The sequence below is a fragment of the Ranitomeya variabilis genome, chromosome 6 (assembly GCF_051348905.1).
Source record: "Ranitomeya variabilis isolate aRanVar5 chromosome 6, aRanVar5.hap1, whole genome shotgun sequence".
NCBI lineage: Eukaryota > Metazoa > Chordata > Amphibia > Anura > Dendrobatidae > Ranitomeya > Ranitomeya variabilis.
In genome coordinates this window covers 543375039-543395808 of record NC_135237.1, presented here as the reverse complement: position 1 = coordinate 543395808, position 20770 = coordinate 543375039, and the positions used below count along the sequence as shown (strand labels likewise).

Genomic DNA, 20770 nt, shown 5'->3' with positions numbered 1-20770 from the left:
CAGCCAATGGTAAACCGTCGCTAAGGTGAGCAGAGCTCACGCTATGGATAGAGCAACCAATGGGAGTGGTCGGGCGCTTCGCTCCAGTTCGCACTCTGCGCTTGTGGCTGTAGTGCGATGTGACGTAAAGGGGGCGGGGCCAAGCTGAGGAGGCGGGAAAGGGAGGGCGCTGAGGTAAAAGATGACCGCGGAAGATTCATCACGGAGGAAAACGGGTTTTTACGGTTTTCGTCATTTTCGTGACAGGAAAAACCTGTATTTTTCACTTAAAAATACGAGACAGGCGGCAGGGACCTTCATGACGCGGTGTGACTAAAGACTGAAGGAGAGTTGGTGTTAGGCAGTCACATTTTGCTGAGGTAAAAAGTGGTTTTCCTTAAAAAAAAAAAGTAATGGCGTTACCACCAAGCGCTACAGCTCTAAAATCATGAAAATCTAAAAAAAAAAAAAAAAAAAAAAAAGTTTCCAGCTGTCACGTTTACTGTATCTCATTTTGCTGCTACTGTAAAAATGCATTTTTCTCCATGCTAAAAAAAAAACGCACAGGAAAACGTTCCATGTGCCCTGCGCTGCGTATAAACAAGCATTATAGAGCCGCTGGCACCGGAGCAGGACGCTGCGACTGCGAGGAAGGTAAGAGGAAGGCTGTGTGCCCACGGTGCGGTTTTTATGCGTTTCTGCTGCTTTTTTTTCCACAGCGGAAGCGCTTACTCCCATATGACGTACTATCCTGTCGAGGTGACCTGGGACTTAATCCCAGTGACGGGATAGTACGTCATATGCAATCGGCCACGCTCACGGAGGGGGGGGGAGCGCGGTCGGGTGTCAGCTGACTATCACAGCTGACATCTGGCACTATGTGCCAGGAGCGTTCACGGACCGCCCCTGGCACATTAGCCCCCGAAACACTGCGATCACTTATGATTTTGGTTCCAAAATTGTGCTGATGTAAATTAGACATGTGGGAAATGTTACTTATTGAGTATTTTGTGTGACATATCTCTCTGATTTAAGGGCATAAAAATTCAAAGTTGGAAAATTGCGAAATTGTCACCAAATTTCCGTTTTTTTTTCACAAATAAACGCAGGTAATATCAAATAAATTTTACCACTATCATGAAATACAATATGTCACGAGAAACCAATGTCAGAATCACCGGGATCTGTTGAGGCGTTCCAGAGTTATAACCTCATAAAGGGACAGTGGTCAGAATTGTAAAAATTGTCCCGGTCATTAACGTGCAAACCACCCTTGGGGGTAAAGGGGTTAAAAACGCATTCCAATGCAATCCTATGGGATTCCGCAGTTGCTGTGCCCATGCTTCGGATTTTCTCGCTGTGGAATCGCATAGCGGTAAAATCCGCAGTATGTTCATTATTTCTGCGGAATCACGGCGATTCCGCCGCTATAGGATTGCATTGAAACGCTCACTTCATGTATGTAGCTATGCCCAGCATGCGTAAAGTGAGCGCTTCATGTGTGGATGGTACCCAGTCTGGAGGAGAGGAGACTGTCCTTCAGGCCCTGGGTACAATATTCCTGTAAAAAAAAATAGAATTAAAATAAAAAATAGGGATATACTTACCTTCCGATGGCCCCCGGAGTCCTCCTGGCTCTCAGCAGTGCACGCGGCGGCTTCCGTTCCCAGGGATGCATTGCGCGAATCACCTGAGATGACGTCGCGGTCATGTGACCGTGACATCACAAAGGTCCTTCGCGCAAAGCATCCCTGGGAACGGAAGGCAGCGGGAGCACCGCTGAGGAGATCGGGGGTCGTCGGAAGGTGAGAATAACCATATATTTTTTTTTTATTTTTAACATTCTATATTTTACTATTGCTGCTGCACTATGCTTGTGTGGCGCCCCAGGGTCCTGGTCGTCACAGTAGCATTGCTTTCCTCAGGGGGGAGAGTGATGTTACGTTTGGAAGCGATGAAGGATAACTCTCATCAGGTAACCTCAATACACACAACATGTTCACACTCCAGGCCACAAGGGGGAGCTTTTGATCCTATTTTCTAGGTGACTCCCCTGCATATGCATATATATTGTGGTTTTTGGAGGGAAAGTTAGTAAGAATAAGAAAGTGCCAGGAAGCATACTGGAGCAGTCTGAGGCAGTAAGAACGTATAAGGGGCCGTTAAGTCTGAAGCACTACAGCTCCTAAAGAAAGATATACAGCTGGAAAGGACATTGTTCAGTGAGCGTGAAGGAGAGCGAAGCACAGGAGAGTAACATCAGGGGAGACCAGCTACGAGCAGGCTGCCTCCTTCTGAAGCACAGATAACCTGTAGCCGGAACACCGAGGTTGTAAGGGACTCTACTACTTACAGCAGAGACCGGCAGGACAGCTGAACTGCAAGTTACCTGTCTGCCACACACACCTGAGACACAGTAACACAGAGCCCGGGGCGTGATAACAGTCCCTGTAAAAAGGCTCGAGTTACCTGTCATGCAGGTATTGCCCAATCCTATATGGGGGACAGAGAGAAGAACTGTGAGGACCTTATCTGAAGCCATAGGCAGTAAGGAACTGCAACACCACCACGCTAGAGGAAGGCTTTTAACTCCACCTGGTAAAGGGGACTCTGGATTCGCTTCCAAGCCGGCCGGACCCTGCCTGCCCTGTGATCTGGTGCCCTGGACTGTGGCTGCTTGAAGTCTTCAGTAAACCAGGTAAAGAGACTGCAAACCTGTGTCCTCGTTCTTTAATGCGCCATTTGCCATATTATAATTGCCAGACCTGAAATAACAAGCACTTTTCACCTATTGTGTCCCCCCCATTTCCTTGTAGATTGTAAGCTTGCGAGCAGGGACCTCACTCCTAATGTCACTGTTTAAATTGTCTTAACTTGTATTGAATTTGTCTGTATATGTCCCCGCTTAATTGTAAAGTGCTGCGGAATATGTTGGCGCTATATAAATAAAGATTATTATTATTATTATTTATTATTCAGTATCTTCCATCTACACACTGGGAGCCCTGGGGATACACTTCACCTGTGGAAAGTTATACCATCTAGCTGCCATAACATCACCTCAGAGGACCGCTTAAAGCAGCGTCAGTCCCCACTGACCGAATACCACAGGTGGCGTCACGAACATAAACTAAATTCAATTATCCCCTTTTACATGGGCACCCAGGGCCACAGACCGGGTCGCCACCGTGACATCCCCCTGTGAACTTCGGACCCGGTACCGGGTACCCCACTGCCCTGGCGGGTGACTCACTTGACAAGTGTGACCAACCTGTCGAATCACTTTTCCAAGCGATGCTTCAAATCGCTTGGAAAAGCGCAAGCATTCTGCAAGCTAAAAACGCTTGTGTTTTTTGCGGGAAAATGCATGCGAATTCCGCATGCATTTTACCCGCGGCAGGGAGTTGCGGAAATGCTGCGACATTTCCGCAACGTGGGCACATAGCCTAAAGGTTTTTGGTTTTTTTACCTTTTCTGATGGGGCCATGGATACCAGGACTGGGATGGGGCCAATCAATCATACCAGGAACTGGATGGGGCCAATCAATCATAGCAGGAACTGGATTGGGCCAATCAATCATACCAGGAACTGGATGGGGCCATGTATACCAGGAACGGGATGGGTCCAGTCAATCATACCAGGTACTGGATGGGGCCAATCAATCATACCTGGAACTGGATGGGGCCAATCAATCATACCAGGAACAGGATTGGGCCATGTATATCAGGAACGGGATGGGGCCAATCAATCATACCAGGTACTGGATGGGGCCAATCAATCATACCAGGTACTGGATGGGGCCAATCAATCATACCAGGAACTGGATGGGGCCAATCAATCATACCAGGAACGGGATGTGTTGTGAATTGGATTTTTTTGGGCTCCCTCTTGTGGTCACTAGCGACATGACACTTTTGAGTTTCTTTCCTCAGCTTGGTACCCACCTGGCTCGTTAGTCCAGGGGTGTTGCTATTTAAGCTTCCTGGATTTTCAGTCTGGTGCCTGGCATCGTTGTAATCAGTTCCTTTCTGTTTGCTCCTGTCTGCTGGTCCTGGTTCTTGCAAAATAAGCTAAGTCCTGCTTCCTTATTTTTTGGTTATTTGCATTGCTCTTATTTTTGTCCAGCTTGTACTAAATGTGATTCCTGATTTTGCTGGAAGCTCTAGGGGGCTGATATTCTCCCCCCGGGCCGTTAGACGGTTCGGGGGTTCTTGAATATTCAGCGTGGAAATTTTGATAGGGTTTTTGCTGACCGTATAAGTCATCTTCCTATATTCTGCTATTAGTCAGTGGGCCTCTCTTTGCTAAAAACCTAGTTCATTCTTACGTTTGTCTTTTCTTCTTACCTCACCGTTATTATTTGTTGGGGGCTTGTATCCAACTTTTGGGGTCTTTTCTCTGGAGGCAAGAAAGGTCTATCTTTTCCCTTCTAGGGTTAGTTAGTTCTCCGGCTGGCACGAGACGTCTAGAACCAACGTAGGTACGTTCCCCGGCTGCTGCTATTTGTGGTGCTAGGATCAGGTATACGGTCAGCCTAGTTACCACTGCCCTATGAGCTGGTTTTTGTGTTTGCAGACTTGGTAATAACTTCTGAGACCCTCTGCCATTGGGGTCATAACAGTATGCCAGGCCCAAGGTGAATGTTTAATGCATTGCAGAAGTGGGATAATAAGAAAGGAAATTCTGAGGTTTTTTTTTTTTCTCTTTCTTCCTCCCCTTTACCTCTGAGTGGCTTGAGCTTGCTGCAGACATGAATGTCCAGACTTTGATTACTAGTGTGGATCAGCTTGCTGCTCGTGTGCAGGGCATTCAAGATTTTGTTACCAGTAGTCCTATGTCTGAACCTAAAATACCTATTCCTGAACTGTTCTCTGGAGACCGATTTAAGTTTAGGAATTTCAGGAATAATTGTAAATTGTTTCTATCTCTGAGACCCCGTTCGTTTGGAGACTCAGCTCAGCAAGTTAAAATTGTTATCTCTTTCTTGCGGGGCGACCCTCAGGATTGGGCCTTCTCGTTAGCGCCAGGAGATCCGGCATTGGCAAATATTGATGCGTTTTTTCTGGCGCTCGGGTTGCTTTACGAGGAACCCAATCTTGAAATTCAGGCAGAAAAAGCCTTGCTGGCTATCTCTCAGGGCCAGGATGAAGCTGAAGTGTATTGCCAAAAATTTAGGAAATGGTCCGTGCTTACTCAGTGGAATGAGTGTGCTCTGGCCGCAAATTTCAGAAATGGCCTTTCTGAAGCCATTAAGAATGTGATGGTGGGTTTCTCCATTCCTACAAGTCTGAATGATTCCATGGCGCTGGCTATTCAAATTGACCGGCGTTTGCGGGAGCGCAAAGCCGCTAATCCTCTGGTGGTGTTGTCTGAACAAACACCTGATTTAATGCAATGTGGTAGAATTCAGACTAGAAATGAACGGAAAAATCATAGACGTCAGAATGGGTTGTGTTTTTACTGTGGTGATTCTACACATGTTATATCAGCATGCTCTAAACGCCTAACAAGGGTTGTTAGTCCTGTCGCCATTGGTAATTTGCAACCTAAATTTATTTTGTCTGTGACTTTAATTTGCTCATTGTCTTCCTACCCTGTTATGGCGTTTGTGGATTCAGGTGCTGCCCTGAGTCTTATGGATCTGTCATTTGCCAAGCGCTGTGGTTTTGCTCTTGAGCCGTTGGTAAATCCTATCCCTCTTAGAGGTATTGATGCTACGCCATTGGCGGAAAATAAGCCGCAGTTTTGGACACAGGTAACCATGTGCATGACTCCTGAACATCGGGAAGTGATTTGTTTTCTTGTTCTGCATAAAATGCATGATTTGGTCGTTTTGGGTCTGCCATGGTTACAGACCCATAATCCAGTCTTGGATTGGAAGGCAATGTCTGTGTCAAGTTGGGGCTGTCAGGGAATTCATGGTGATTCCCCGCCGGTGTCTATTGCTTCCTCTACTCCTTCGGAAGTTCCTGAGTATTTGTCTGATTATCAGGATGTATTCAGCGAGTCCAGGTCCAGTGCTCTTCCTCCTCATAGGGACTGTGACTGCGCTATAGATTTGATTCCAGGTAGTAAATTTCCTAAGGGAAGATTATTTAATCTGTCTGTACCTGAGCATACTGCAATGCGTTCGTATATCAAGGAGTCTCTGGAGAAGGGGCATATCCGTCCATCCTCTTCCCCTCTTGGTGCGGGATTCTTTTTTGTGGCCAAGAAGGAAGGATCTTTGAGACCTTGTATAGACTATCGGCTTCTGAATAAAATCACTGTTAAATTTCAGTATCCTTTGCCTCTGTTGTCGGACTTGTTTGCCCGGATTAAGGGTGCCAAGTGGTTCACCAAGATAGATCTTCGTGGTGCGTACAACCTTGTGCGCATTAAGCAAGGAGATGAATGGAAGACTGCATTTAATACGCCCGAAGGTCATTTTGAGTACTTGGTGATGCCTTTTGGGCTCTCTAATGCTCCTTCAGTGTTTCAGTCCTTTATGCATGATGTCTTCCGGAAGTATCTGGATAAATTTATGATTGTTTATCTGGATGATATTCTGTTTTTTTCTGATGATTGGGACTCCCATGTAAAGCAGGTCAGGGTGGTGTTTCAGGTTTTGCGTGAGAATGCTTTGTTTGTTAAGGGCTCAAAGTGTCTCTTTGGAGTACAGAAGGTTCCCTTTTTGGGTTTTATTTTTTCCCCTTCTGCGGTGGAGATGGACCCAGTCAAGGTCCGAGCTATTCATGATTGGACTCAACCCACGTCAGTTAAGAGTCTTCAGAAGTTCTTGGGTTTTGCTAACTTCTACCGTCGTTTTATCGCTAACTTTTCTAGCGTTGTTAAACCTTTGACGGATATGACCAAGAAAGGTTCTGATGTTGCTAACTGGGCTCCTGCAGCCGTGGAAGCTTTCCAAGAGCTGAAGCGCCGGTTTACTTCGGCGCCTGTTTTGTGCCAGCCTGATGTCTCACTTCCCTTTCAGGTTGAAGTGGATGCTTCTGAGATCGGGGCAGGGGCCGTTTTGTCGCAGAGAGGCCCTGGTTGCTCTGTAATGAGACCATGTGCTTTTTTTTCTAGGAAGTTTTCGCCTGCTGAGCGGAATTATGATGTTGGCAATCGGGAGTTGTTGGCCATGAAGTGGGCATTTGAGGAGTGGCGTCATTGGCTCGAGGGTGCTAAGCATCGTGTGGTGGTCTTGACTGATCACAAAAATCTGATGTATCTCGAGTCTGCTAAACGCCTGAATCCTAGACAGGCCCATTGGTCATTGTTTTTCTCCCGTTTCGACTTTGTGGTCTCGTATTTACCAGGTTCAAAGAATGTGAAGGCTGATGCTCTTTCAAGGAGCTTTGTGCCTGACTCTCCTGGAGTCTCAGAGCCAGCTGGTATTCTTAAAGAGGGAGTAATCTTGTCAGCCATTTCTCCGGATTTGCGACGTGTGTTGCAGAGATTTCAGGCTGGTAGACCTGACTCTTGTCCACCTGACAGACTGTTTGTTCCTGATAAATGGACCAGCAGAGTCATTTCCGAGGTTCATTCCTCGGTGTTGGCAGGGCATCCGGGGATTTTTGGCACCAGAGATTTGGTGGCTAGGTCCTTTTGGTGGCCTTCCTTGTCACGGGATGTGCGGTCATTTGTGCAGTCCTGTGGGACTTGTGCTTGAGCTAAGCCTTGCTGTTCTCGTGCCAGCGGGTTGCTCTTGCCCTTGCCTGTCCCGAAGAGGCCTTGGACACACATTTCCATGGATTTCATTTCGGATCTTCCGGTGTCTCAGGGTATGTCTGTCATCTGGGTGGTATGTGATCGCTTTTCCAAGATGGTCCATTTGGTGTCTTTGCCTAAGCTGCCTTCCTCTTCCGATCTGGTTCCTTTATTCTTTCAGAATGTGGTTCGTTTGCACGGCATTCCTGAGAATATCGTGTCTGACAGAGGATCCCAGTTTGTTTCCAGGTTCTGGCGATCCTTTTGTGCTAAGATGGGCATTGATTTGTCGTTTTCGTCTGCCTTTCATCCTCAGACTAATGGCCAAACGGAGCGAACAAATCAGACACTGGAGGCTTATTTGAGGTGTTTTGTTTCTGCAGATCAGGATGATTGGGTGACCTTCTTGCCATTGGCTGAGTTTGCCCTTAATAATCGGGCTAGTTCCGCTACTTTGGTTTCGCCATTTTTCTGCAACTCTGGTTTTCATCCTCGTTTTTCCTCGGGACATGTTGAGCCCTCTGACTGTCCTGGGGTAGATTCTGTGGTGGATAGGTTGCAGCGGATCTGGAATCATGTGGTGGAGAACTTAAAGTTGTCACAGAAGAAGGCTCAGCGTTTTGCCAACCGCCGCCGCGGTGTGGGTCCCCGACTTCGTGTTGGGGATTTGGTGTGGCTGTCTTCTCGGTTTGTTCCTATGAAGGTATCCTCTCCTAAATTTAAGCCTCGCTTCATCGGTCCTTATAAGATTTTGGAAATCCTTAATCCAGTGTCCTTTCGCTTGGATCTTCCGGTGTCGTTTGCCATTCACAACGTGTTCCATAGGTCTTTGTTGCGGCGCTACCTTGTGCCTGTGGTTCCTTCTGTTGAGCCTCCTGCTCCGGTGTTGGTTGAGGGCGAGTTGGAGTACGTGGTGGAGAAGATCTTGGATTCTCGTCTCTCCAGACGGAGGCTTCAGTATCTGGTCAAGTGGAGGGGCTGTGGTCAGGAGGATAATTCCTGGGTGGTCGCCTCTGATGTTCATGCGGCCGATTTGGTTCGTGCCTTTCACGCTGCTCATCCTGATCGTCCTGGTGGTCTTGGTGAGGGTTCGGTGACCCCTCCTTAAGGGGGGGGTACTGTTGTGAATTGGATTTTTTTTGGCTCCCTCTTGTGGTCACTAGCGACATGACACTTTGAGTTTCTTTCCTCAGCTTGGTACCCACCTGGCTCGTTAGTCCAGGGGTGTTGCTATTTAAGCTTCCTGGATTTTCAGTCTGGTGCCTGGCATCGTTGTAATCAGTTCCTTTCTGTTTGCTCCTGTCTGCTGGTCCTGGTTCTTGCAAAATAAGCTAAGTCCTGCTTCCTTATTTTTTGGTTATTTGCATTGCTCTTATTTTTGTCCAGCTTGTACTAAATGTGATTCCTGATTTTGCTGGAAGCTCTAGGGGGCTGATATTCTCCCCCCGGGCCGTTAGACGGTTCGGGGGTTCTTGAATATTCAGCGTGGAAATTTTGATAGGGTTTTTGCTGACCGTATAAGTTATCTTCCTATATTCTGCTATTAGTCAGTGGGCCTCTCTTTGCTAAAAACCTAGTTCATTCTTACGTTTGTCTTTTCTTCTTACCTCACCGTTATTATTTGTTGGGGGCTTGTATCCAACTTTTGGGGTCTTTTCTCTGGAGGCAAGAAAGGTCTATCTTTTCCCTTCTAGGGTTAGTTAGTTCTCCGGCTGGCGCGAGACGTCTAGAACCAACGTAGGTACGTTCCCCGGCTGCTGCTATTTGTGGTGCTAGGATCAGGTATACGGTCAGCCTAGTTACCACTGCCCTATGAGCTGGTTTTTGTGTTTGCAGACTTGGTAATAACTTCTGAGACCCTCTGCCATTGGGGTTATAACAGGGATGGGGCCAATCAATCATACCAAGAACGGGATGGGGCCCATCAATCATACCAGGAATGGGATGGAGCCAATCAATCATACCAGGAACAGGATGAGGCCAATCAATCATATCAGAATAAAAATAGGGCCAGTCATACCAGAATAAGGATGGGGCCATGCATGCCAGAATAAGGATGGGGCCATGCATACCAGGATGGGGATGAGGGCCGTGCATACCAGGATAGGGATGAGGAGGCCATGCATACCAGGATAGGGATGAGGGCCATGCATACCAGGATAGGGATGAGGAACCATGCATACCAGGATGTAGATGAGGGCTGTGCATACCAGGATAGGGATGAGGAGCCCATGCATACCAGGATAGGGATGAGGGGGTCATGCATACCAGGATAGGGATGAGGGGGTCATGCATACCAGGATAGGGATGAGGGCCATGCATACCAGGATAGGGATGAGGGGACCATATTTACCAGGATAGGTGATCTTAAGTACAGCATTGACTACATTTTTTGCTTTAGTTTTTTTTTCCTAATTTCCTTCTCTAGAACCTAGGTGCGCCTTATGGTCCGGTGCGTCTTATAGTCCGAAAAATATGGTAGATACAACGCTTTAATCGCCTCTTACTGCATTTTATTACAATATTGCCAAAAAACATAATTCTGGCATTTTTATTCTTTTTATCGTTACACCGTTTATTGATTGGAATAATTTACTTTAGATTTTGATAGATCGGACATTCTGAACGCAGCGATACCAAATATGTGTATTTTTTTCTTTTATTTTTAATGGGGCAAAAGGGGGGGTGATTTGAATTGTGTTTTATTTATTTTTTAATATTTTTAAAACTTTTTTTTATTATTTCTATATTTAATAGTTATGTTAAAAGTTTAAACCTGCGACCGTGTGAGCCTACATAAAAGGCAGGGACACGGCCAATGACGTAAATATATTCGTTATGTGTCGTGTGGGGTTAAAGGGGTTGTGCCTTATCACAACTTTATCACCGGGTTCGTGTAAAGAAAAACACAACCTCTTCATGACCAAACGATTTTTTGTTTTTGATTTTTTTCCAAAGAGCCATATTGATATAGGTTGCGAGGGCTCAGTTTTTTTGTGTGGCGAATTATAGGTTTTTATGACATCATTCAAAAGTGGTGGAAAAAAATGAAATTCCACCATTGTTTTCTTGTATTTTGATCGCAGGTTCAAGTCCCCTAACGGGACCAACAGATACATTGATAAGTAAAAAAAAAAAGTTCTAAAAAAATATTAGTTCAAATCACCCCCTTCTTGAGAAAAAAAATACAAATAGTATAGTTGCGTAAGTAAAAGTCCATTCTGTCAAAATATAAAATTAAAGGGAACCTGTCACCCCTCCCCAGTCGTTTCAAACTAAAAGAGCCACCTTGTGCAGCAGTAATGCTGCATTCTGACAAGGTGGCTCTTTTAGGTCTGGGTGCTGTAACTAGAGAAATAATCCGTTTTATAATTTGTCAGAAATACCTTATCTTCAGTCAAGGAGGCAGGCCTTTCCCCCCTGCAGCAGATGCCACACAGCCGTCACTCAAATCTTCTTGGCGCCGGGCGCCGCCTCAGCGCTGTTTTAAAAATAGCCGGCGCCTGCGCTCTTTTTTCCTGCCTGGTGCAGGCGCAGTGAGCGCTGCCCATCTTTCCTCATATGCAGTCTCGGTGACTGCGCCTGTGTGGCCGCCCTGCTTGTGAATCCCAGCCCCGCAGTGACTTATGATTTATTCACATTGCGGGGCTGGGATTCACAAGCAGGGCGGCCTGCCTCCTTGACTGAAGACAAGGTATTTCTGACAAATTATAAAACGGATTATTTCTCTAGTTACAGCACTCAGAACTAAAAGAGCCACCTTGTCAGAATGCAGCATTACTGCTGCACAAGGTGGATCTTTTAGTTTGAAACGACTGGGGGGGGGGGGGTGACAGGTCCCCTTTAATTAACCAGATTGGTAAACATGGTAATGAGAAATAAAAAATGTAAACACCAGAACTCCTACAATAAGAGGCGATCATAGCCCCCAACCGTCCCTCATACTGCGGGACTGTCCCGATTTTGAGGTTGTGCCCCGCGGTCACGCACGGGACTCTACTTCTCCCGCACAGCTAGCAGGAGAAGCAGCCGGCACACCCCCTTGTATTAGGCCATGCCCCCCCTCTGTATCTTCTTCTGGTGCTGTGGTTCAGAGAGGGAGAGATGACATTTTGAGGTACATGTATGTGTGTTGCACACATACATGCAGCTGGCCCTGCTCTGTTCTGCTTACAGTACAAGGCATAACCAGGAGTAGTGGCAGCAGTTAGAGCAATACAGTGCATCCTGTTAGTCATAGGCACAGTGTATATATATATATGTATCCTTTATATACTACAGCAGTTATGGAGTGGAACCAGTAGATAGTGGTGTCTGAGTGAATGCAGAGTTCGCAGAGCTGGGCTACATTGTAGTATGCAGGATCTGTGAGGCAGCAGTGTAGACAGCGACAGGTGGTGAAATCTTTGCATTGTAAGAAGAGCTGCTGGGACACATCTACATCCCCAACTGTACACTGGCATCGTCATGTGGGGCCATTATACTGAACACAGCATCATGTAGGGCCATTATATAGTATGGAGCATCATGTGGAGCCATTATACAGTATGGAAATGTCCATGTGGACACGCTGAATGGAGCAGCTTTTGTGCAGATAGCCCACAAGGAGTGGCGGATAACACCCTAGTGTTGTAGACACAAGAGAACAATTATGGAAACAGAAACACATGAGCTACTTGCACAGTGAACAAGTCTGTAGGAACATGTTCACACACCACCAAGAAACTTGAAGACACAAAAGAGCACAGTAAAACCAAAAACACTCCGTTGCAAAAAATCACAGTAATCAGCAAGTGCTAGTAAAAAGATGTAAAAAACAGGGTATTTGGTTGATACACTTTTTGCAGAAAATGTTTTCTAAGCTGCTCCACTAAACGTCAAGGTATACCCATGTAGAGCAGTCCTAAATGATGTATGCAACACTGTGTAGCCATTACACAGTATTAAGCATCATGTGTGGCCATTACACAGTATGGAGTACTGTGTGGCCATTATACAGTATTGAGCATCATGCGGGCCATTATATAGTATGGAGCACTGTGTGGCCATTATACAGTATTGAGCATCATGTGGGGCCATTATACAGTATAGCACACTTTATGGCCATTATACAGTATTGAGCATCATGTGTGGCCATTATACAGTATGCAGCACTGTGTGGCCATTATACAGTATTGAGCATCATGTGGGGCCATTATACAGTATGGCGCACTTTATGGCCATTATACAGTATTGAGCATCATGTGGGGCCATTATACATTATGGCGCACTTTATGGCCATTATACAGTATTGAGCATCAAGTGTGGCCATTATACAGTATGCTGCACTGTGTGGCCGTTATACAGTATTGAGCATCATGAGGGACCATTATACAGTATGCACCACTGTGTAGCCATTACACAGTATTGAGCATCATGTGTGGCCATTACACAGTATGGAGTACTGTGTGGCCATTATACAGTATTGAGCATCATGTGGGGCCATTATACAGTATTGAACATCATGTGTAGCCATTCTACAGTATTGAGCATCATTTGTGGCCATTATACAGTATACAGCACTGTGTGGCCATTATACAGTATTGAGCATCATGTGTGGCCATTATACAGTATTGAGCATCATGTGTGGCCATTATACAGTATGCAGCACTGTGTGGCCATTATACAGTATTGAGCATCATGTGGGGCCATTATACAGTATTGAGCATCATGTGTGGCCATTATACAGTATTGAGCATCATGTGGGGCCATTATACAGTATTGAGCATCATGTGTGGCCATTATACAGTATTGAGCATCATGTGTGGCCATTATACAGTATGCAGCACTGTGTGGCCATTATACAGTATTGAGCATCATGTGTGGCCACTAAACAGTATGCAGCACTGTGTGGCCATTATACATTGTGGAGCATCATGTGTGGCCATATTTTTTTCTGTTTATAATTATTGTTTATGAAACAGTGTGATCAGCAGTGCTAAATGGGTGTGGTTGGGGCATGGATATGGGTGTGACTAGTTGTGAAATGGGTGTGGTCAGGGGCGTTGCCTAAAATTTGCCGCAGCGCACACTGCGCACCACTACCTTTGTCCCTCTTTGCATTCTTTAAAAGTTGGGAGGTATGACTAAGACTACTAAAATTTATAATAAATTGGGTACAGTAGTGCAATGCAGGATGTGCTGTAAATGTTTTCTTAATAATCTAGGAAAGTTATAAAATGTCCTATTAATGTCTGTTCTATTCCTGATCTAAGGATCTAGGCTTTTAGTTGAGATGAATCTGCGGTGCACTTTATGTACATGCTCAGTAATGAAGCAGTGCTGTAGATTCGGAAGTCAGGGAAATTGAGGAGTCCTAGTCGCTGGATTGGCTTAGGACTCCACAGCTCTGGTTACGGGTGACGGAAAATGTTTACACCACCAAATTTTGTTTTTTACCACTTAAATAAAAGAAGAAACTACACATTTGGTATCTGCATACTGGTACTGACCTGGAAAATCATATTGCCTGGTCATTTGTTTTACTGCATAGTGAACATGCTAAATGAAGAACCTAAAAAACAATTATGGAATTTCAATTTTTTTTGCAATTTTGCTCTACTTGGATTTTTTTCCGCTTTGCAGTGCATCACATGATAAAATAATTTCCACCATTGACTGGCAGGTTCCTCCCTAGATGCACACACAGGCAGAACCTGTCACTCAAGAGGAGCAGGCAAAGAGATTTCGCCGATGCATGCATTTCTGATTATTTTGCAGGGCAGCTTTAATAACTTTCAATGATGGGAATTAATCTTTAACCCCTTCACCCCAAAGCCTGTTTTCACCTTCCTGGCCAGGACAATTTTTTCAATTCTGAAAGAACACTGTCACTTTATGAGATCATAACTCTGGAACGCTTGAATGGATCCCACTGATTCTGAGTTTGTTTTTTTGTGATATATTATACTTCATGAAAGTGGTAAAAATTCTTTGATATGACTATGATGTGAAAAATGACTCTCTGATTTAGGCTGGGGTCACACTTGCAAGTGCAATGGGAGAAACTCGCGCGAGTCTCTCGCCTCAATACCCGACACTGCCGCCGGCACTCGGAACCGGAGTGTTCAGCTGCATAGAAATACATGCAACCACACGCTCCGGCCCGAGTGGTGGCGGCACTGCCGGGTATTGAGGTGCGTGTTTCTCACATGGCACTTGCAAGTGTGACCCCGGCCTAAATCAGACAGTCATGTCACACAAAATAGTTAATAAATGCCATTACCCACATGTCTACTTTACATCAGCACAATTTTGAAACATAATTTTTTTGTTAGAAAGTTATAAGGGTTGAAAGTTGAACAGCGATTTCTAATTTTTACAGCAAATTTTACAAAACCATTTTTTAGGGACCACATCACATTTGAAGTGACTTTGGGGTGCTATATGACAGAAAATTCCCCAAAGTGACACAATTCTAAAAACTGCACCTTTCAAGGTACTCAAAACCACATTCAAGAAGTTTATTAATCCATCAGTTGGAATGTGGAAGGAAAAAAATAAACATTTAACTTTTTTACCTTTAGACCCATTTTTTTTTACTTTCATAAGAGTAACTGGAGAATGAGCACAGCCACGGAAGGTGCCAGAGTAGGTTCCCACACCATATATAATGTATACGTTACCTCATATGTGGCGGAAACCACTGTTTGTTCGCACAGCAGGGCTCGGAAGGGAAGAAGCCCCATTTGACTTTTTGAATGTAAAATTTGCTGGAATAATTAGCGGATGCCATGTCGCATTTGTAGAGCCCCTGATGTGCCTAAACAGTGGAAACCTCCCACAAGTGACACCATTTTGGAAACTAAACCCATCGGGGAACTTATCTAGATGTGTGGTGAGCACTTTGAAACCCCAGGTGCTTCACAGAAGTTTATAATATTGAGCCTTGAAAAAATCAAATTTTTCCCACAATTATGTTTTTTTTAGCCTCCAAATTTTGTATTTTCACAAGGATAACAGAAGAAAAAATTGGACCCCAAAAATTGTGCACTTTCTCTCAAGTTCACCGATACCCCATGTGTGGTCGAAAACTACTTTTCAGGAGCAGTGCAAAGCTCAGAAGGGAAGTACATCATATTACAGAGAAGATTTTGCTACACTGGTTTGAGGGTGCCATGTCACATTGGCAGAGCCCCTGAGGTGCAAGAACAGCGGAACCCCCCACAGGGGAACTCATTTTACAAACTAAACCTCTCAATGAATTCATCTAGGAGTGCAATGATCATATTGACATCACAGGTGTGTCACAAAATTTTACACCATTGGGCAGTGAAGAAAAAATACATTTGTACCATCAAAATTGTGTTAGCCCCTAAATGCTAGAAAAGCAGAATCCCCCCTCAAGTGACCCCATTTTGGAAATTATACCCCTTTGGGAATTTTAAGTTGTTCTGATGAGAACACACAGGGAGCCCCCTCCCTGCACAAAGCTCCTCGATGTTGCTGTCACTGTTGACAGCGGCATCAGAGGGATTAAATGCCCGCAATCTGTGCTAGCACATAAAGCAGACACCCGCACCTGATTGACACGGCGCTCAGGCTGCCGTCACACTAGCAGTATTTGGTCAGTATTTTACATCAGTATTTGCAAGCCAAAACCAGGCGTGGGTGATAAATGCAGAAGTTGTGCATATGTTCCTATTATACTTTTCCTCTAATTGTTCCACTCCTGGTTTTGGCTTACAAATACTGATGTAAAATACTGACCAAATACTGAATGTGACGGCAGCCTCAGTGTGAGTCCTCGTGATTAATGCGCCGTACATATACTTCTCTTTGCGGGAACGCAGCTCCCGCAAAGCAGTATATGTATGGAGCATGTCGGGAAGGAGTTAATGCCCTCATGTTATGACAGAGATCAATCAAAATCTAATATCCCTGGACACCTGGACTCTGTGTAGATAAACTAAATTAGTGAGTAGCTAACAATTACTGGAAGGGCAAACTGTGTAATGATGAGTCACTTCTCACGGACAAGCCGTGAGTCGGGATAGTGAAGGAGTCTGACATCAAAAGCCAGGAGTGATAATATATATGTATGTGATGTATATGCCCCAGCCCAGTGTCTCCAGTGATGTATATTCCCAGCCCAGTGTTTTCAGTGATGCATATGCCCAACCCAATGTCTCCAGTGATGTATATTCCCAGCCCAGTGTTTTCAGTTATGTATATGCCCGTCTCCAGTGATGTGTATGCCCCAGCCCAGTGTCTACAGTGATGTATATGCCCCAGCCCCGTATCTCCAGTGATGTATATGCCCCAGCCCCATGTCTCCAGTGATGTATATGCCCCAGCCCAGTGTGTCCAGTGATGTATATTGCCATCCCAGTGTCTCCAGTGATGTATATGCCCCTTTCCAGTATCTCCAGTGATGTGTTTGCCCCAGCCCAGTGTCTCTAGTGATGTGCATGCCCCAGTCCATTGTCTCCTGTCACGTATATGCCCAGAATTTCCAGTGATGTATATTCCCAGCCCAATGTCTCCAGTGATGTATATTCCCAGCCCAATGTCTCCAGTGATGTATATTCCCAGCCCAATGTCTCCAGTAATGTATATTCCCAGCCCAGTGTCTCCAGTGATGCCTATGCCTCAGCCCAGTGCCTCTAGTAATGTATATGCCCAGCCCAGGGTGTGTCTTCAGTGATGTATGTATATTCTCAGCCCATTGTCGTGATGTATATACCAGACCCAGTGTCTCCAGTGATGTATATGCCCCAGCCCAGTGTCTCCAGTGATGTATATGCCGCAGCCCAGTGTCTCCAGTGATGTATATGCCCCAGCCCAGTGTCTCCAGTGATGTATATGCCCCAGCCCAGTGTCTCCAGTGACGTATACCTCCCAGCCCAGTATCTCCAGTGATGTATATGCCCCACCCCAGTGTCTCCAGTGATGTATATTTCCCAGCCCAGTGGGAAGGATGGTATAAATATCCAAATGGCCCTTGACAGAAAAAAGATTCCTCAACCCCTGCTCTATAAACTACAAAACATATTTAATTGAAATCTGTATTATATATTGTTTTTACGCTAGAAGCGATGCAAAGAGAAACCCAGCGGACTCCTCCTTTACAATCCTTGGTGACCGTCGACAGAAGCTTTGAATCATTTTCTTAAATACTTTGAATAAGCAAGAATACATGTTTGTAATGACATAATAAGCATTCCTGTAATGTTTGGGAGTAACTCCTTTGTTTCTTATAGACATGCTCACGTTTTTTCATATCCTGTAAGAAAGCTTAAGTCAGATTATTCTCTAGCGATATTTTTACTTCACCCAAGTGAACATGCAAGTGAGAAGATCATCAGTATTTACCACAGTAAGTACTTACATTCATGGTTCGATTCCTCGCTCAGTGTAGATGTGACGTTTATTTTATTCAGAACATTGTTTTAAATCCTTATTATTATATGGTAAATTTATTATTTTTATGTTTGTTGTAAAAAATGTAAAAGCATGAATGCTAAATTTACACTTTTCCATTTCTTCTACTTTTGTTTAATTTTTTTAAAGTCTTTTTATGACTTTCAAAGCAAAAATAGCATCACTTTTCAGTATGCAAAAATTATGGAAAAACTAAAGGACCCAATTGGGACTTCCATGAGGTCCTTAGGTAACTGATATGTGTGGAATATGATGGATCCGAACAGTGAAGAGGTTGTGGCTTTCAATAGAAACAAAAAAACAAAATACTGGTGTGAACATATTTTTAATGTTACTATAGCTAGTGAGAAAATTGCCCCATCGGTACCCTGAGATCTTGATGGCATGGTCCTGATGTTTGCCGTGTCTATTCACAACTAAATAGCGGCTTTAGAGTCTGGCAGTTATAGTAAGTTGTTCAGAAGTTAACAACACTTAGGTGGTAAAAATACACTTTTTCATTCCTGTCATGTTACTTTGCATTAATTCCTGAAAATTACCTGAAGTGTAAATAAACTACCTGACTGCAGTTTTCAATATGTCGAGGGGCGCTGTTTTTAAAATGATATCACTTTTGGGGGGTTTCCAATATATAGGACCCCCAAAGTCACTTCAAACCTGGATGGGTCCCTAAAAAAAAATAATTTAGTAAATTTCCTTGGAAAAAGGAAAAAATGCTGCTACATTTTTAAACCTGCTAAAGTGCTAACAAAATAAAATAACATTTTACAAATGTGCCGATTTAAAGCAGACATGTGGGAAGTGTTATTAATGTTTTTCTATGGTATAACTATCTTTATTAAAGGGATTATTATTTAAAAATTTCAATTTTTTTTTATATTGTTGTCAAATTCCTGATATTTTTTATAAACACAAAACATATCGACCTAAATTTACCATAATCATAAAGTACAATGTGTCAGGAAAAAACTATGTCCAAATCAATGGGATATGTTGAAGCGTTCCAGAATTGTTACCACATAAAGTGACATTGGTCAGATTTAAAAAATTTGGCCCAGTCAGCAAAAAACTCTCAACTATCAATGGAAGAATATAACATTTTGACTTTCAGATAAAGGTGACACAAAACAATTTCTTTTTACAAAGTTCTCAAATACTGTATATACTCATATATAAGCCAAGTTTTTCAGCACATTTTTTTGCATAACAGGATGGGGATGAGGAGACACAGCTTATACTCGAGTCTATAACCTTACCCAGTATTTTGTGGCACAACTAGGTGTCTCGGCTTATAATCGGGTTGGCTTATACTCGAGTATATACGGTAAGTAAATTTTTGCTTTGATGTTATTATACATGATCTGATGAATCATGTGGCCAGGTCATTTTTACCGCACATGAATACTGTAAAAAACAAAAATAAAATTCAACAAACAAACGACAGAATAGTTTTTTTCCCCATTTCAACCCACTGTTTTCCGCTTTTCAGTATCTTATATGGTAAAGTGGACGGTGGCTTTCAAAACTACAACTCAGTCCTCATTTGGCTATGTCCACAGAGAAATAAAAAAGTTATGGCTCTTGGAAGAAGAGGAAGAAAAAAGTAAGTCAATAAATGTTATGTACCCCAAAATAGCGCCAATAGAAACTTATCCCACAAAAAAATCTATTATGCGGATTTTAAAATTTAAGGATCTTAACAAGGGTTGATGAAAAGCGAGCTAATCATCCTTGGAGGAATGAAGGAACCCCTTGGACCCTACGGGAGTTCATTTATTGTCATATTGCCGTTCATATCATATGTTGATGTCACGTCTACTTTTCTGTGACTCATTTTTATGTATTTATATACTAAATTCTGCCCTAATGGTACATGGGGGGCCCAAAGCAAAGTATAAAATGGGACCCCCTCCTGGTGTTGGTGGACCGACTAAACACCTTTCAGGAGGCTCTTTCTGTACAGATTCTAACTAATTAGGCATGAATCTAAGGCTACTTTCACACTAGCAGTAACTGCATTACGTAGCAAATGCGTCGTTTTGCCGAAAAAACGCATCCTGCAAAAGTGCTTGCAGGATGCGTTTTTTCTGCATTGACTAACATTAGCGACGCAATGACACACGTCGCAACCGTCGTGCGACGGTTGCGTCGTGCAGTGGCGGACCGTCGGGAGCAAAAAACGTTACATGTAACGTTTTTTGCTCCCGACTGTCTGCTTTTTCCGACCGCGCATGCGCGGCCGGAACTCCGCCCCCACCTCCCCGCACCTCACAATGGGGCAACGGATGCGCTGGAAAAATGCATCCTCTGCCCCCGTTGTGCGGCGGAGACAGCGCCAGCGTCGGGGACCTCGGCCCGACGCACTGCGACGGGCCGAGCCCGACGCTAGTGTGAAAGAAGCCTAACTTAGACAGGGGCCTCCGTTTTCAGGAGCATAATAGTAGCAACTTTCTAGCCCAACGGATCATAGACATTACATTTTAGTTGGCAAGTCTTTATTGTTTCTACAATATCCTTTTACAATCTTATGTAGCGCCTCAATATCTTGCTTTGGGATATGCAAAGATTTTGCAGGTGGAATTTGTTTACTATCACCCAATAAAGCAATTGAGGATGGTTTTGAACTTTTATCAAACGCAAGATAATCAATAAATCATGTTATTATTATTACGGTAT

General features: G+C 44.1%; 1 protein-coding gene across 8 annotated transcripts in view; it reads left to right on the top strand.

Moving 5' to 3' along the window:
- Positions 1-7: 7 nt before the first annotated feature.
- The window catches only part of LOC143783036 (uncharacterized), a 251852-nt gene continuing 231089 nt past the window's right edge, over positions 8-20770 (top strand). Inside the window, exons 1-3 of one of the 8 annotated variants that reach the window (XM_077271204.1) lie at positions 8-25; positions 17914-18029; positions 19584-19697. In XM_077271204.1, coding sequence (XP_077127319.1) covers positions 19669-19697 — 29 coding nt within the window. In that variant the 5' untranslated portion in view covers positions 8-25; positions 17914-18029; positions 19584-19668. Of the gene's footprint in view, positions 26-126; positions 360-513; positions 634-15832; positions 15953-17913; positions 18030-19583; positions 19698-20770 lie in introns of those variants that run through there. The other 7 variants (XM_077271208.1, XM_077271201.1, XM_077271202.1 and 4 more) reach the window with 7 other exon arrangements.